Consider the following 18,694-nt stretch of genomic DNA (forward strand, 5'->3'; position numbering starts at 1 on the left):
GTTCCTATTTCTACGAATATCTTCTGTATTTTGAGGAGGTACTATGGCTTGTATTATGCAGGAGGTCAGACTAGATGATCACAATGGTCTCTTTTGGCCTTGAAATCTATGAATCTATGAAAGAGAAACCTTTTTTTCCATGGTCTGTGCTTGGCGTCAAAAAGCAACCTCCCATTGTGTGCACAAAACTTTACAAGCACAGGAACTCCTGCATGTGCGCTCTTGGTCTAACACATGCAAATACAGACTAACGCGGCTGCTACTCTGAAACATGTAAATTTTGATCATCCATGTGTACATAACAAATATGTGTACTAGTATTTATGCTAGAAGAGTGTGCACACAGATTTGTCACATGCAAATATGCACACGCACAAAAGGATACCCCTTTGAAAAGCCTGAAACAGAAAAGGTATTAACCAACAGAGGTAAGTGTATACAGTTTAATGATAGATGAACTATAAAAAGATTTAGAGTTTGGGTTTTATTCAGGAAAGCCCTCAGATATTCAGCCATTTATCCAGACAATCTGCACTTCTTGGGCCTGCAAAGCTGAACTGGAAATTGGACAAGACCGGCTTTTCTGAGAGATGTCTAGTCTTTCCTGTTTCTGATTTAGACAGCTAGACTATGATACCATCTTTCTTTATGCTATTTTGGCACTTCAGTTAGCAGTCCTGACTGAAACTGGGAAGTGCAACAATGCACAGAAATGATAATGGAAGCCTGGGATTAATTTTGGGGAATGTTCTATTTTATTGTAACCAGAGCACTATTTTGTTTTCATAGGGCCGGATCCTATACCCATTATGTATTCCGGGTAACCAGGCTGTGCTCTAAAATCCTTTTCCCCACTCAGCTATGGAGCAATAAGAAAGCTGCTCAACAGCCTTTACTGCAGTCTTGTGGTTGTCATTCTCCCACATCGCTGCAGTCCTCTGTAGGAGGAATGACTAGTGGATTTGTGTGTTTGTTGATTCCGCAGCCCTGATCCATTTGTCCCATGCCACATCTCCAAAAAATAGATGCATGGATTTTAAGGGCAGAAGGTACCATAACGATCAACTAGTTTGACCTCCTGCATCACATAGGCCAAAGAACCTTACTCAATAATTTCTGCACCAAGCCCATCATTTCTGTTAGAGCTATAGCATACGTTTTAGAAAGAGATCCAGTCCTGACTTAAACAAAAACAATCCTATGACCTTGTCCAAAGCAAGCTTTGTGGAGCTTTGTGCCATATCACTGGGCAAGCTTCTCAAATCCTATAACCTTCTACAATGCATCTGTCCTGGTTCTGCTGAATCTGTGGGTCAACCAGGCCAAAGAAGAAAAGAGGTTATGCTTTCTACAAAAGAAAGGAACGAACAGCCTGGATTTACTTTTTTTGAATTAATTTAAATTGGTAGCTAGAACTATTTGTAAGAAAACAAATTGTATTTTGGATTTTTTTTTTTAATGAAGAGAATATAAAACTACTGTAAATGATTGAAAACTAAGTTACAAAATAAATACTGATCTACACCTACAGCTCACTGGTAAAGAAATTGAGAACATGGCCCATTTAATGTATGTTTTAAATAAATGAGACAAATATACATTCTTATGGCTAAGATGCATGAAGAAAACTATAAAAAGGAACACCTGACATTTTGAAGGGTGGGAAAAAATGGCAGAAAGTATTGATCTCTGATAATGAAATATCAACTAAGTTCACAGAATGCTTTAAGTTACCTCCTCCACTTTGATCAGGTTCAAATGTTACATTTAATCTGTAAAGCTATAAGTGGTACTCAGAACAAAAAAGACTCAAAGACCTGAGGTTTTTGAAAATAACTGCTGACGCTTGATTCAAATGTCAGAACAAAATTACAGAAAGGTGCCTCAGACCACTGTATTTCAAAATGAAATTAAAAATCAATGGATACTTTCTCCCCATGAATTTTAAAGGGATTTTAAGGTATTAAAACTGTATGTAGCAAACAGCCACATATATTCATATTTGTTGGATAACCATATATTATAAATACTAAATAATGCTAACATATCTCCTGTGAGCTTGTGGAGAGCTTCTTATCTTTGATCCTTTTGTTTTCTGAAAGAAAAACCATGTTAAGGTCCCTACAGCCTACATATTTGGGTAGGGAGGAAACACAAAAGATTTTAACAAAACATTGAGTTTTTACTGCTACCTTTACAGGACTGGTCCAGATGTTTGGTGTGGTTTAAATGATAGCCTTCTCAATTCCTGACAAAACAGAGTGTTGGTATTTTCCTTGGTATCTTGTCCACTTGGGAGGTGGTCCCTGACTCTATAGATCAGCTGTTAACAGCGAGAATTGCATTGTAATGCAGAACAAATGAGGGTTGAATACATGCCCTCCTGGTATTCAGCAAGGCACTGCTGCCACTTACAATTACAAAGGACAAGAGCAAGAGACACTTCAGCAGCGGGAAAGCATGACCTGAGAGCTGCAGCTCATTTTGCACCGCACTTATTCAATACAGCACTGCCCTATAATTTCCTATAGCATTGTTATCTGTTAGCCGTTTACACAGTCACACCTTCATTATGTCCCCAGTTGCCAACATCAGCTGCTTGTCACATCTATTGATTGCACTCAAACTGCAATTTACATGGATCACTTGGGACTGTCTTCAGAAAAACTGATATCCCTTCAAATGAGTCTGCAGCTTTCTACCAGGTACCTCTAAGGCACAACAAAATGTCCGGTGGAAACCAATGTGACTTTAAGCAGCACCAGCAGCAAGTATGCCAACATTTGTCAAAATCCAGGCTGCTCCTTGCTCCTGCTAAATGTCAAGGTGTCATTCTCTTCTTGCTATGTGGTATATTAATTGTGAGGTTGCTTAAGGCCATGAAAGGTCAGAAAGGACAGTTATCAAGCATGTGGTTTGTAACCTTCCTATCTGCCATCAGCAATAATGTGACTAACTTATTCAAATAGTCTGGATAAAGAATTAAATGCATATTATATGGTTACAAAGAGAAAAGATGCCCAGGTATTGAACTGCTGTTATTAGTTGTGTAAGCAGTGTCAGGATGAGCTCCACCCTGACATCTGGTGGTGAGGTGTGGCAAGTTGTGGAAAAGAACTTCAGGGGCTGATCTCATTTGCATAGGCACACCCACCCCGCCTAGAATGAGGCCATAGCTGCCCAAATGGTCACTTTGGCTGCTGTGGGATCCCCAGTGTCTCTGTTATTGGGGCAGGAAGAATAAATTGTTATTACCCTGATTATGGGTAATAACAATAATAATTGTTATTACCCTGATTATTGGAACTGTGCTTGGAACTGTACTTGGCCTTTTGTTATGATGGAGGGACTCACCATCAACTAAGTGGCACTCGCTAGGCAAGGGTCATGGGTTCCAAAACTGTGAATTGAGAGAGGTGGGGGATAAGTATTAATACTTGGTGGCATGGGCCCTTTGGTGAGGGCCTTACATGCTAGTTGCACTTCCTCCTCTCTCCACTGTGGAATATCAGAGCTAATTTTGATTTAATTAGAAGTCTAGTTACAGGCTGCTGAGCTCACTTTGGGCTAACAGTGGACCAGCACTGAGGCTCCCCTACTACAAGCTGAATTCACCAAAGAGCTGAACTGACTAAGAGCTGAAATCACTGAGCGTTGTGTTAAGTAGTGGGGGAGCCTGAAGATATATTGTGGAGCAGTTTGCGGGACGGCTGGAGTGCCTTGTGGACAGGCTGGTGGAGCAGTTCGTAGGACGGCAGGAGCTGCTGGTGGGACGTGGAGCAGTTTGTGGACCGGCTGGTGGAGCAGTTCATGGGACGGTGGGAGCTGCTTGTGGGCCGTGGAGTGGAGCGGAGCTGAGTGAAGGAGTTCGTGGGGCGGCTGGCGGAGCGGAGCGAAGGCCTATGGAGCTGTGGGGCGGTCAGCTTCAGATCATGTAAGGTGCCTCTTACCCCCGTCCCATCTCCACCCAGGTTGGGAGGTAAAGCTCCGCAGATAAACTTTCGAACTCTGGGGCTGCCCTGACTAGGGACAGAGACTTTTGGGTCATTGGACTTTTGGGACTTTGGGTGATTTGAGGTTGCTGGACTCAAGAACCAAACGGAAAGGACATGCCCCAATTTGCTTGGGGTGGGTTTTTTTTGCTCATGGGTTGTCTTATGAATCCTGTTGGTGGTGTTTCCCCAACATAATGCCACATTGTTTCTCTCTGTTATTAAAAGGCTTTTTGCTACACTCAGACTATGTGCTTGCGAGAGGGGAAGTATTGCCTCTTGGAGGCGCCCAGCGGGGGTGGTATATATTTGTCCCAGGTCACTGGGTGGGGGCTCGAGCCGGTTTGCATTGTGTTATTGGAATGGATCCCCTAGATATTGAACCCGGCCCTTGTTGCTGCCAACTCTGACGGGCAGAAGGGTTACAGTTGTTTGTATTTCAGTAGCACCTAAAGAACTCCATCAAGTATCAGGTCCCCATTGTGCTAGGCATTGTACATGCACAGAACAAAAAGACAATTCCTGAAGTACTGGGTGCATTCAGGCAGTTGTGATTGCCGCCAGTGTATCTCCAAGGAATTCAGTATTCAAATGTGTGTGTCATTTATTTGGAGTCATATACACCACTATTGTGTGCAATAACTTAGGGGTTTCAGGAGAGACAGAGGCACAGGGAATGTAAAGAAAAAACAATCTTTGGCAAATCTCAGCCAGTATTGCATTATCTTGTGTATTTCCCTACCATAATCAAAGTGCAAGTACAACAGAACAAGGACACAAGTTTGATTTTGAATCTGAGGGTCTCCCATACTACAGCCAACTAAAGTGCTGACTATCCCTAGGTGAACATGTGATTAAGATACTATTGCATGTCTCAGGTGTGATGCTTGTTCTGAATCTGTAATACACGGCATAATGTGTGTCCACACTGGTAGAATTGCAGGTATTTCACTAGTAGCCTACAAGACAATATTTCTGAAGCTGCTCATATTAAAAACAGTGTCAAAACTCTTGTTGTCTTCAAATGGAAAGAGGATCGGGTCTATACATGGTAAGCAAATGAAGATATATGCCAAAAGCACTATTGAAAAGATTGCATTAACAAACCACTATGACACATGAATTACAAGTGTATTAGGAGGTACATAAACAGGCTGAGAGCTGTTTTAAAGGCTAGCGATTCACTTGCCTTCTCCCTCTTGCACCATATATTTCAATGAGTGTTTTGTGAGATTTAGATTCCAGAAGGACTAGAAGGAATCTGATGTGTCTCACTCAGCTGGATAACAAAATCCTCACCAAACTGCCAGGCAGGCAATAGACAGGGTAGACAACTACACAAACCTTTTCAAATCATCTCTACAAGGATGGAGTGCTGATAAAAGCTTGCAGTGAAATGTTCCTGAAATTATCTGTGATGGAGTAAAATCATGCACCGTTTTGCAAGGGACATTGAATCAATGCTTATTACTAACCAGTAAAATGTTTAAATCTTTCAGTGGTTCTAGTAAGAACAGAAAGCGAGGGAGAAAGATTATGGTGAGCCTGGTAAATTTTAACATATGAGATTACAATCAAATAAATTCATCCTAATAGTCTGGCTTGTTTTGAACAGCACAGATATATTCCTGACATGTCGCCATCCCTTCCTTACAATTTATTACATTGATTAACACACTGAACCATTAATTCCATCTGTGTTTTGTTTTCTGCTTTTTCTTCATGCTGTCACACAGAGCTCTGGGGATATGACATCAATGGTTGAGAACATGAGTGCTTGCAGGGAAAAAAGGCCCGATCCTGCTCAAACTGAGATCTTGCCATCATCTTTAATGGGAATAAGATCAGGTACAAAGACCTAAAAATATTAACCCTTAAAACAGGATTCGTTTAATTCTCAAAAAGGGCAATGGAAACAAATATAATCCAGTGGAGCTTCAACTAATTATACTTTTTTTAAAAGTAGTATATTAAGGACTCGCATTTCAAAAATTCGCAAAAAATAGTCTATGTTAAATGTGAATGATAGTAATAAATTTATATAGTGGAGCATAGTGGATTATAGTAAGCCATTACTTCTAAATTTCTGCACAAATATATTGGTAAAGTATTATGCTTCTATTCCCATTCAGAAGGTCATGAAAGTCATAAAATACTGAACCTGGACACTTGCCTTTCACTGTTCCTGCATTATACAACAGCACTGGGCTGCTTTAACAATTTACAGTTGAGGTCAAGGTCAAAGGAATCGAATAAGCCCATGCAAGTAGTAGAATATAAAGGTTTATGATGAGGGGTCAGTTATGACAGTTGTATTGTATAATGCCAGCAGGCTAAACATGGGCTAGCTGGTTGCCTTGTATATTTGAGGTCCCATGTAGCTGATACTAAACATCGCTTCCTGAACTGTGGCAGGCAAAGTTTTAAAAATAAAAAAGTTCAAACAATCCACCTTGGTAATGAGTAACATTTGATGAATGTGCATGTGCTGGGGGGGAAATCTTTGCCCCACTGGTCAATGGCAAAGCTCCTGTTGACTTCAGTGGAGCTAGAACTTCACCTTGTGTATATGAACAGAGCAACACAGGCAGATAAAAAAAATACAGGAAAAAATATTGCTAGGAACTACTGAGGGCCTGACTAGGCTTTGAATCAGGCCCTCAGAAAGAGACATATCTTCCATCCAAATTCCCTTCCAGTCTCAAGGAAGCCAAGAGATTTTCATAACCTTTCTATCACAATGTGATTAAGAATGCATCGAGTAATGTAAATGCTGTCCACAATTACGTCTTTTCAATATTTGTAGGTTTTACCTGAAAGTTTTTATGTGAATTATTTAAATCCAGGAACAATGGTGAAGTTGAAAGAGAAGAAGAGCTTTCCTGTGCTATTTCATTGTTTGCTGAAACTAATAATTCAGTGTCATAAGTGATGATGTAGTAAGTCAGCAAACATGAAATATTTCTAGGGAGCCCTTTGTTCTGCTATTTTTTTTCTACCCAGTGCCTCTGGTTGTCAACAGGAAAACATAAAATACATTTTCAGATTTGAAATAAGGCGCCTTTAGGTATGATCCTAATCCATCTCCTTGCTGAAAAATTGAAGAAAATTAAGTCAAGCATTGATGTAGAATTTATTTTTCCTGAAAGTGTTTAGCCGGGAATCCTAGGCATTTAAGAAAGATGATACTAATGAAATTGATTCAGTACAAAGGTAAAATAACTAGAGTCATGTTGAACTGAAAGATTTTTGGTTTTAGGGGGTTGTGGGAAGCTTTTTTATTGTTTCCATTAATTTAGGTTCACTCTTTTTGTCTCGCTTTGAGTTGGGAGTTCTAACAACCTCAAAAAAAAAAAAAGAAGAAGAGAAACTCAAAAGGACAATTTTTGGGGGGTGATGGAAGCATTTAGTGGTACGTGATGTCAGAGCACTTTGTCTGTAATAAGACTAAATATAACTGAGTTTAAGAGACTCTGAAAAATTAGAGATATGCCTGAGAAAAAATTCAGATTCAAACCTTCCCTTGCTGCCAACCTGGGAAGAGTTCATCCCCGGAGATTTGGATCAGGCCTGTCTCTATTGAAAGTAGGCAGCATGTAAAGAAAAGTTAATTATTTTAAAATAAATGGTGTCAGCTTCACTAAGCTTCTTTCTGATACTTGTGCTTTGGTAGCTGGTTGTCATTATCTCAATGTAAAACTGTGATTTATCACTGGTTTGACATGTAGACTTTGTTACAGGCTGAATGCTGATTCAGTGAACAAAGCTCAAGTAAAAAAAGTTTGGATAAAGGTGCTGGGGAAAAGAATCCTCAGCCCAAGGTAACCTGCAGCTCCTACTTTAGCCTACGAGATGGACACAGGCCTCTATGTACCCAGCAAGCCATTGTAGTGCATTCACTAGCCATGTGTGGGGCCTTCCCACATTCCCCTTCTCCTCTGGAAATAGAGACCAGGATTCTCCATTGAATAATGTTATTTATGATGCTTTAAAATAAAATATAAGGCTTCAGTCCAATTACTGAGCTCTGGCTAAGGTGATTGATCAGGTTTGGGGGAAGTGTCTTCGAAGTCACCTGGAATTTTCAGGTGATTTGTTCCCTCTCATTCTGGCTTTTGGAGCAGGTATGACGTGGGAGATGGATTAGTCTTGTTACTTGATTATCTGCTTTTATCCATGCACAGAAGATAAGTGTCCTGTTTTATTATTTTAGACCCATCGTCAGCCTTTGATACTGCTGGGATTTTGTTGACCTGCGTGAGGATCCTGATTGGGGTGAATGGAATTGCTCTGGAAGGATTTAGCTCTTGAAAGCTCCCAAAGGGTGTTACTGAGCAATAGGTCATCTGCCCTGAGTATTCTCTTATGCAGGAATTCTGTTATCCCTCCTGTTCAACATGCCTCTGGGGGAGATAGCATGGTGATTTGGGATGCAATGGCATAAGTATACATATGACAAGCAGCTCTAGGTCTCTTTTTCTACAGACACAGATGGTGCAGTGTATTTGGTTTCCTGATGCTTCCCTGAGATCAGATTTGGATGAGAGCAAATTAGATAAAGTTCAGGCCAAAGAAAATTCAGGTGACACTGATGTGGTAGGGAGTGAAAGAAATATCTAAAGAGTGTTGAATGACTTGTGTTTGCCCACATTTTTGAGGGGTATGTCAGCGTGCTTTTCAAGAGCTTGACAGTTTAGGAAATCTACTTTTGATCCCCAGTTTCTCCTGCATTCTCAGTGGTGTTAGTGGCTGAAATCTGCACCTGGTGAGGTGATTGCAGTCACTTATGTCGAACGTTTGTTTATTTCTATTACAGTAGTATCTAGAAACACCAAGCAAGATTAAGGCTCCATTGTGGTAGGTGCAGTATACATACACAGAAAGAGACAGCCATGGCCCTGAAAAGTGTATAGTCTAAATAGACAAGAGACAAAGGAAGTATTACTATCCCTAGTGTATAGATGGGGAACTGGAACACAGAGATTTAAACTACTTGCCCAAAGTCATTCAGGAAGTCTGTGGCAGAACTGGGGATTGAAACCAAGTTGAGGGCCTTCCTTTAGTTATCCAAGCCTTTGTGGCCACCGGATAAGGATTTCTGCAGTCTACTTTACATGGACCTACCACTGAAGACCACTCAGAAGCTACAGGAGTTGCAGAATGCATCTGCTTGTTGGTGTGGGCAGGAGGACCCAAAGATGGCATTGGTTCTCTATTTACTTCTAGAATCAGTGCAAGTTGTTGGCTTTGATTTATAAAGCTTGTCATGTTTTGTGCTCTTTTTGCCTGAGACATTGCCTCTCTCTTTTGAGTTATCACAGAGAGCACCTGTGCTCAGCTGGGACCCTGACAGTTTTCAAAATGAACATCTAAGAGCTTGTGGGAAGGCATTTTCATTGGTGGGATCTTGGTTCTGGAACACGATTCCTTCTCAGCTCTGTCAGAGATGTAGTCTTTGGCGTTCAGAGTACAACATGAGGCTCATGTCATTCATTATTATCTATCATTATTATGAATTTTTCCTTAGCTGGGATGATTATGTGGGTTGAATAAATTCTGTTGTCATTTTTATAAATTAAAATAAAAGAATAAATAAGGCAGATGGTGATGGTGGTATTGGTGTTTTGTTAAATAATCTGTGGGCAAATATGTGTGTCATCCAGTTTTGCCTTTAACTTTAGAACAAGCCTACAGTAGTTCATTATTAAAACACAGTAGAGATATTTACATGAGATGCCATCAGTCAAATGAAACCAGTCCAGATTAACCCACAGTGTCTGATTCTAAACAATCCAAGTGTGAACAGAAAACAGACACAATAGTCCAGCTTGGCAATCAAGAGACAAACTTTCTTATAGGAAATTTACACCAACATGACATAGCCATTTAAGAGTTACAGGATAACTTTCCTAGGTCATCACATAGGGAAATATAATACACTGAAATTGTTTACTAAGTAGCACTAAATCTCCTTTAGTGTGCTTTGCTCCTGATTCTAGACTTATCCTGCAGTGAGCTTGACACAGACCAACACTTATGCCTCATGGAGCCTCACTGAAAATGGATTCTGCTCATGGGGAACTCATTGCAGGATCAGGGCCTTAATCACTTTATAAAATTGCCATTGTATCATATAGATGGACAAATGGTGAATAGCACCTGCATACAGACACACCATATTATTTGCACGTATACTTTGGATGTGTATACTCTCTTGCATACACATTTCTGCTCATGATTTTGTGATGGCTCATATACGAGCTCTATCCGAATGTTTTATTATTGCAGCATGTTGCCAAAATTCTTGTTTTTAAATAATTTTTAAAATAAATGGGCAGATCATAATGGTACATTTTTATTAAGTAATAGAACATCATTACCATAGCATGAATCTGCCAGGGAGTCTCAGATGATGTTATTGCAGTTTAATATACTTCAATCATATTCTACTTAAATATCAGTCACTAACAAAGTTAAAACAAATATGGATTGAAGAATAGTGACAGGTGCAGGATGTCTGAACAAATCATGTTTGATACTGAACATATGCCATGCTCATGTCTGCAGACTTAAACTCTGGAGAGGGATATCCTTACTATAATAAATACTGCAAACCTAAAACATCACATGACTACAATTTGGCACTACATTTCTATGATTACTATTGTACAGTACTACATTATCTCTACAAAATAGATAATGTATTGCATGATTTTTATACAAAATATCTCTGTGGTTCAAAAGAAATGGTTTGCCATTATAATCTGTGCTAACAACATTTGGTTTTGTAGATGGTAAAATACTTTTCTACCAACTTTGCAAGACTGGTTTTAATTCATATAGTAGAAAAACTGCTTGGGGGAGGATTATTCCTAGTCTAATGTTTATAAGATTTCCAAAGCAAAGATATTAGGAAAAATAAAATATTTTACACTTAAATGGCACTTTCATTATCATATTATCACATTATCACACTTAAATGGCACTTTCATATCCCCATGTGGTAGGCTAATATTAACATCCCTATTTCACTGATAAGGAAGCTGAAAATTAGAGAAATTAAGACTCATATTTTCAAATGTTTTTCAGTAATTTTAGGTGCCCCAGTTTTCTCAAAATGAGCATCCAAAAGTTGAGGTGGCTAACATGAGGGGACACTTCATCTTTTCCAAAATTGAGCCGAAGAGAGTTGCCCACAAATTGTCTGTGGTGGAGATGGGATTACAACCCAGGACACCTGACCCCATCAGTTTTAGACATAACCACAAAACCATCCTTCATCTCACTGTTAACCATTTCAATGAACTGGCTAGTATTTACATTAGAGAAACAAGGTGGGTGAAGTAATGTCTTTTATTTGACCAACTTCTGCTGGTGAAAGAGACAAGCTTTCAAGCTACACAGAGCTCTGCAGGTCTCTGTGTAGCTTGAAAACAGAAGTTGGTCCAATAAAATATATTACCTCACCAAACTTGTCTCTCTAACATCCTGGGACCAGCTTGACTATAACACCACTGCAAATAGCATTTACATGTTCCACTGCCCTCTGCTGGATACAATTATAAATACCTGGCTGCATGTCAGAGGCTTAACAGAGGTTCATTCTACTTTAGTTCCACTGGTAGGGAGCTCTCTCTTTTTATGAAATTTCTGAATGCCCATACTGTGCAATATAGATACCTTGCATGAGGTGAACATTTCCAGCACATGATGAATTTGGAGGATTTAGAAAGATAAAAATGAATTCATTTATTTCAAGATTCTTAGCTGTTACATGCTATTTTTCATTGGTCACTCTCAAGTCCCGTTACAAATTAATATAAGTATCGCTATCCCCCTTTTGCATATAGGGAAACTGAGGCACGGAGGTAACGTGATTTGTAAGGTCACATAGCAAGTTTATGGCAGAGCTCAGAATGGATCCCATATCTCCTAGTTCAGCGTTGTACCACTGAACTCAGGCCTCCTTATTAGCCAGCGTGATGATGATGACTATTAAAATAGGCCTTTACACAGCTTAAGCTTCTCAGGCTAGAGACTGGCTAAGACAGTAAAATTTGGATCCAGAACAAGATTTCAAATGTCCCAAAATTCAGGAGGGTTTGAGCACAGAGCTTTAGTTTAGCATGTTATAAAGATAAGAAGTACTAACAGCGTTGAAACTGATCTTTAGTAGCAACTTAGTTACCCACAGATTCAGAGCTGTTGGGGTGCTAGGGTGAGGATCTCTGTATAAATGCCTAGAAAGAGTAGGGCCCATCCCTAGCTGTGGTTGTTGTTTCGTGGTCTCTTTTACTGTTCAGATTGGCATTTGTGTAAGCCATAACTGCAGTTACTATTCATGATGATTTGTAACCTTTGGGATCTAGGTGCTTTCCCCATTAAAGAGACTATGGTCTTGAAAACTGGATCTCTCATCAGGGAGATCTGACTCATCTTGCTCCCTTGCATGCTATATACTGACAGGAACCTGTTTTTGTATAAGCCAGGGGCCTTTAAGAAAACCCAGCAAAGAAGACATTCACAAGCCTAAGAAGGAGGGGGAAGCTTATTGTGGGAGTTAAAACTAGTCTATTCTTGCTCCCCCAGCCAGCAGCAGCTGTGGCTATACCCTGAGTTCTGTTCCCTTCGGTTAGTGAAGGGTCCAAATCCTTTTTAATGCAACCTCCACCCATGCGAATCCAGCGTAGCTCAGATTTCCTAATGATATTTAAATGTGCAAATCAGCACAACATGGTGACTTGTTTGCATGGAAACAGTTACCTACAGAGTGACGACAACCTGTAAACATTAAATGTGGATCCTCACTCCTCTTTCTTCCCACCCACTCCTTGATGTCTGGCCCCAAAGCTCCAGTGGCTTTCACTGCAAATAGTCACACTGACAGGCTTTTCAGATGCTTGTAAGTAGGGCAAGAGTGGATTAGAGCAGGCATTTTGCAGCAGAAGGCTCTGGAGTCTCACCTGCAGAGCCTTAGGATTGCATTTTGTCCTGTTTCAATGCCCTCGAGCGTCTTTTATCTCCCAGTTTCTAAGGTCCTGATTCTTTTTTTCACCTTCATGGGCACAAGGGAGCAAAAGCAGGCAGAAATAGGAGGGGATGGGGAGCATGAAAGAGAGGGAGAGGAGTCCTCAGAAGCCCTTCTCTACCTCTGAAGGGGACACATTGGGAAGTTGTCACTCTCTGCAGCCTGCTGCCCTCAGAGCCACACAGAGATCCCTGTAGAAGGAAGGAAGTAGAATTCATTAACTCTCACTTTGTGTCTGTGTAACCCACACACCTTCTGGGTATGGTGTTCTGTCCCTTCTTGTGGTAGAGAGAGAGAGAGAGATAAAATGAGTCTGCTCTACAGGCTTAGCTAACAGGCAGATGGCTTTTTAGTTCATGCAGTAGAGGCTCATGCACTAAGCTGCAGAGTCCCAGGTTCGATCCTGCGTGCCACCAACCGGGGTCTTGTTGATGTTACGTCTGCACCCCCACATCGGAGCTGGAGTTTAGACACAGGAGTCATAGTCAGTCATGAAGTGTAAGGCCAGAAAGGACCAACAGATCATCTAGTCTGCTCTTCTGTATATCACAAGCCACCAACACCCGCACTCTAAACTCAGCAACCAAATATTAATATCCACTCCACACAGCTCGTAAGAGAGGGAGGGGAAGCTGAGGTGTACCACAGTACAGAAGTAGGACTTCATTTCTGTGCAGATTCTAGCGTCTGCACATTTTGGAGGTCATGCCCCTGCTTCCTCTGCCATTCTTTCAGACTCTTCTTCACGGAGGGAAACACCCAGTGGAGACACTGCAGAGTTTGCCACCCTGAGTGTCCAGGAATCCCCACCATGTGAGTTTTGCCATGAGAGGAAGCCCCAGCCAGTGGAAGCACTTGCCCCATACAGTATTATAAGGGTCCGTAGTAGAGGGTACAGAATTTTTCTGGGTTGTGTTCAAAAACCAAAAGCTTTTTCAAATTTCAATAACCACATAGCTTAGACAAAATCAGATTTTTTTCCTCACAAATATTTTCATATTTTCAAAAAAATCATCAAAAAAATTAACACAAGATTTCTAACCAGCAGAGGCAATATGGGGGCGGGAGGCATGAAGGGTCAAATGCCCCCAAGATTGGTTTGTCAAAGGCAGGGGAGGAGAGGGGCTCTGTCCTTCTCTCCCTGCGCTTCTCCCCCGCCATGTTCGGCCGCTCTCCCTGGCAGCCAGGCGGGGAGCAGGACAGAGCCACTTTTGCCTGAGAGTGCCTGGCTAGGAGACAGTGGGGGCCTGCTCCTTGCCCGGGCTTGGCTGCCGGGTACAGGGGTTGAGCATACCCGGGGGGTGCTCTGGCTCACATGGCTCCTGTCCCCAGCAGCAGGGCCTGGGTGGGGGCAGCCTGTGTAAACATGCGAGGGGGGAAGAAGGGGCTCACTTGGCCACTGTCCCCAGGATTTGTGAGGCATGGTGGTCACACAATTCAGGTGCACACAAAGTTCTGCTAAGATGCAGCCAAAATCTGTCTCTCATATTTTAGCTATTGGTTGCTGCCTACTGGCAAATAAACTACTTGGTCTTTTCTTCAGTTCTTTTACTTTGGGAGACCCTGTGTGAAGAGGTGAGTTGCACCACATCTAGACTGTATTGAGGCTTCGGTTTGTTGCGATCACTGTTGGTGGGTCATTCCCTGTGCTGAGGGAATGTCTTATAAGAATTTGAGGCTAAGCTCTGACAATCATGTGTTGTACTGGCTGCAGTCAGCTATAGAGATGGGTCACAAAAGCAGTGGCTGTCCTTCAGATAACATAGAGCTGACCGTGAAAGAGCATTATATATGAGGACTGGCACCTTGAAACAAATCCTTCAATCTACTTCAGCTTGTGCAGGTTGCAGTGCCTCTGTGTCATGTGTGGGTTTTGTTTTTCACAGGAGGCAGGCTGGGCTGTGGTAGACAAACTGCAGCTTCTTGAGAGCTTTGGCTTTAGCTCCAGATAATGCAGTCAGAAGAAGTCCAACCGACAGGTAATGAACAAAAGAATCACTGTAGTTGGGCCCTCATCTGAGAAGAAAAGACAAAGTCTCCTTGTTAGACAATGGAATCTGGTATTACTTGTAATTACCATTATTTGGGTGTCCAGGAACAGGAATGATTTCAACAGAACCCCAAGGCTGCATACTGCATTGACCATGCGTGTGCATGAGACTGCAGTGGAGAGACATTGTATATACTACATTCTCTTTTTTGCACTAATATTGCCTGTGTTTTTCCTGGGTCGAGCCCAAGTTACTTCACTTTCATCCAATGGGATATTGTCTGTCTGGGATGAGAGAGAGAGAGAGCTATGTGTAATTGCCCTGGTCCATGTGACCTCACAGTTTCACTTATAGGTTTCACATAGAAGTTAGATAGAAGTGTGGAGACAAGATTGAGTTTAGCTGGATGAGGAGCTGACGTCATCCACGATAACATGAGAGGAATGAACGTATGCATTTAAGGAATTCTGTCAATTCCAGCAAGTTGTGCAACACCCTATAATGATGGTGTCAAAGGCAGCTGGTTGACTGATTAATTTTCACTTCCATCCATGGCCATAAGGAAGTCATCCATCTACTAGTATAACCAGAGCTGTCTTTGTTCTATGATCATTCCTGGAGTTGCCTGGGAGGGAACTATGTCATTGCAGAGCTCAGATGTTGCTCAAGTTGGCTTGCTGGTGCTTTCTTGATAACTTTGCCCAGGACTGAAAGATGAGATACTGGGTAGCAGTTCACAGGTGACAGCTTTCTGAGAATGAGTCAGACTGTCACCTTTTTAGGGTTGGGTTGGTAGAATGCCCTCCCTGGCGACTGGCAATACCACAAAGACAACCATTCCCATAGTCTGTCAACACTCCAGTTAGAAGTAGAATAAAATTGTGTAAAATACTTTAGAACCTTAAAATAATTATTTGAATTAAATCTTATGAATAGATGACTGTCCAAGAGTACTCTTTTTGTTTTTAATTAGGATGTGCTTTTCTTTTAAAGCTCATAACCCATATTGCGCACGTACAGCATTTAAATATGGAAGGCAATTGACTTCTAATTTCTATTTGTCTACGCAGAGATGTGATTTCTTCAGTGCTCTAAAACAGTGGTTCTCAAAGCCGGTCCACCACTTGTTCAGGGAAAGCCCCCGGCGGGCCAGACCAGTTTGTTTACCTGCTGCATCTGCAGGTTCGGCAGATCGCAGCTCCCACTGGCTGCGGTTCGCCGCTCCAGGCCAATGGGGGCTGCGGGAAGCAGTAGCAGCCAAGCATGCCCAGCCTTACAAGACCTGCTTTTGGAGGATCGGATAGAGGGATTGTCACATTGCCTAGGCACATGTGGGTCAAATTAAGACCTTTACACAGAAAGTACTTGATTTTATTAAAGGTTTAAATCAAAACCATAGTATGATTTTATGTCCTTTTTATACATTTAATATAAAAAAATCTATGTAGAGTTCAACCCCGTCTAACCAAAAAGTTTCAGGGGCATAAAACATTTGAATATACAGGGGTCTGAATAACAGGGAGTATTACAGCCTAAGTGCTGCACAGCCTGGGGTGTAACCTAGATGCAGATAAGAGGGAGTTTGAGATTAAAGAGGTTCCAATAAGCAGAGCTTTACTGTACTCCTATGGCTTACTGCAAATGGAGCAGCCACTGAGGACATTAATTATTTAGCATAACTTTTTCTCTAATATTATTTTCTTCTGTGTTAGCAATCTAGGGTGCAGCTTCATATTCTTTAATCACCTGATAACTAAGAGGAGAAATGCCCTGAAGAAAAAGATCCCTGTCACTTAAATGGGCGATCGACCTGCTGTGTAACCTTTTATTTTCTTAAGAAATATGTAATGTTTTGTGGTCAAGCTTTTCTGAGGAATGCCGTTGCCATCTTCCTCCATATAAGCCCCTCTGTACCAGTTACCTTCGTTGCCTGGTTTCCTAAACGGAGCGCCGCAGAGTGTAATATGTCCGTTTTGAAATCAGACTGCGCCCTGGCAGGCTCATTCATTTGCTACACTCACAAGGAAGGGCAAAAAGAGCTATTTGCCCTTCATTATGAATTTAGCAAACAAACGTGCCTTTAAATAACTAGACATGCAATGGGAATCTTGAATAAGATTTGGGGGTAGAGTGTTTCTTCAACAGTAACCCAGATTCTTCCCCTGGAAGCAATCATCAGTGCAACAAATGAACTAGTTAAAAACTATTTGGTTAGGGGAAATAGTCCCAGCATTTCTGTGTGTCGGGAAGCATAATATTCTGTGTTCATATGGTCTACAGCAAAAAAAAAAAAAAGCCTTGCAATCCCTTTTGTAGCATCCCTTCCTGTAAGCTGCCCCTTAGGCTTTTCCCAGATAAACTGGCAGTATGTTTTTATTCCCTACAGTGCAGTTCTCCCTTCCTTTCTATCAGGTCCTAGGCATATCCGTCAGCCCAAATGGGAGCTGAGTTTGCAAGCTGACAGGGGATGGAGAGGGCTGGTGGTGCTGATGTCAGAGCCAGGAGACAGTTGTGATTGGATCTAATTAGACTTTGCAGCAGCAAATAGACAAGCTCCCTGCATGATTGGCTTCAAAGTGGCTGGTGCCAAACAACTAGCAGAGGTGCAAAAAGTAGAAGCCGTGCATTTACAGCCCTGATAAAGGAAGGCAGCCTGAGTGAGAGCTACCAGGCTCTTGAGCAGCTTCAGTCTATACCTTTCCACAGTTCTCACAACAAGCAGTTAAGCATGTCAGCTCAGAAGATCAGAGACACTTAACCCAGCTGATGCCAAGTGACAGAGAATAATTAGAATTAAACACCATGCAGTACTAAAAAGTGAACCTTATCCACAGATCTATCAAGCAGCAAGAACCAGAGGTGAAAATATACAAGAAAGAAAAGACCTCTACATTCTTGTTTACTGAACTACAGTTATGACATCAGTTCTGGGGAACAACAGAGCTTCTGGAGGTCCAAGTACTCAACTAAAATGCAAGTCCAAAAGGAGGAGGAGAAGGAGATCAAAGAGGAAAGGTAAGGTTTGCTTTCCCTCTACCTTTCTTTTCTTTCATTCTCTCTCTTCCTTGTTCTCTCTCACATACTCTCTCTGGGCTGCTGCTGCTTATGTTCTCTATTTATTTTGGATATATGCACTTTTTTGTAGCCTCCAGGATGCTGTCTACACAGAACACTGGGTACAGGGGTTGCAGAATACCCCACAATTTCATGTAGGCTGTAACAAAGAGAGCCTTGCAATTGCTGGAAGTAAGGGGATGCCTGAAAAAGGGTAGGGATTGTTATTTTGTTGAAGGAAAAGGGAAGTGTTTTGTTTCCGTCTTTCTTTGTAGTGGATTGAATCAGTTTAATTATCCAGTTTCTGCCGCACAACTCAACAATCCACGGCTAGTGTGCTTCCTTTGACCCTGTCAGAGGTAATGTTATCACATGATTCCTAATGAAATAATACATCGAGCAGTCCTAGGAATTAAAAAAGGAAATAAAAGGAAGCAAGACTTTTGCAGGTTTTTTTTTTTCCCCCAAATACAAATCACCTTCAGATTCAGAGTTGCTCATACCACTGACGCTGGCTTTGCAATAATATGGGACCAGTTCTTATTTATCTGAGTATTTCTCCTATGACAATTACGAACTGCCTAATAAGTCTCACTTGCACATGGCTTATGAAGCAGAAATTTAGTATG

General features: G+C 41.4%; 1 protein-coding gene across 2 annotated transcripts in view; it reads left to right on the plus strand.

Annotated features, from left to right (window-relative positions):
- Positions 1 to 16,907: 16,907 nt before the first annotated feature.
- Positions 16,908 to 18,694, plus strand: part of ADARB2 (adenosine deaminase RNA specific B2 (inactive)) — a 427,219-nt gene continuing 425,432 nt past the window's right edge. For both annotated transcript variants that reach the window (XM_007054124.3, XM_037891015.2), the window contains exon 1: positions 16,908 to 18,026. In XM_007054124.3, coding sequence (XP_007054186.2) covers positions 17,927 to 18,026 — 100 coding nt within the window. In that variant the 5' untranslated portion in view covers positions 16,908 to 17,926. The remainder of the gene's footprint in view (positions 18,027 to 18,694) is intronic.

This window comes from Chelonia mydas, chromosome 2, assembly GCF_015237465.2.
Source record: "Chelonia mydas isolate rCheMyd1 chromosome 2, rCheMyd1.pri.v2, whole genome shotgun sequence".
Taxonomy (NCBI): domain Eukaryota; kingdom Metazoa; phylum Chordata; order Testudines; family Cheloniidae; genus Chelonia; species Chelonia mydas.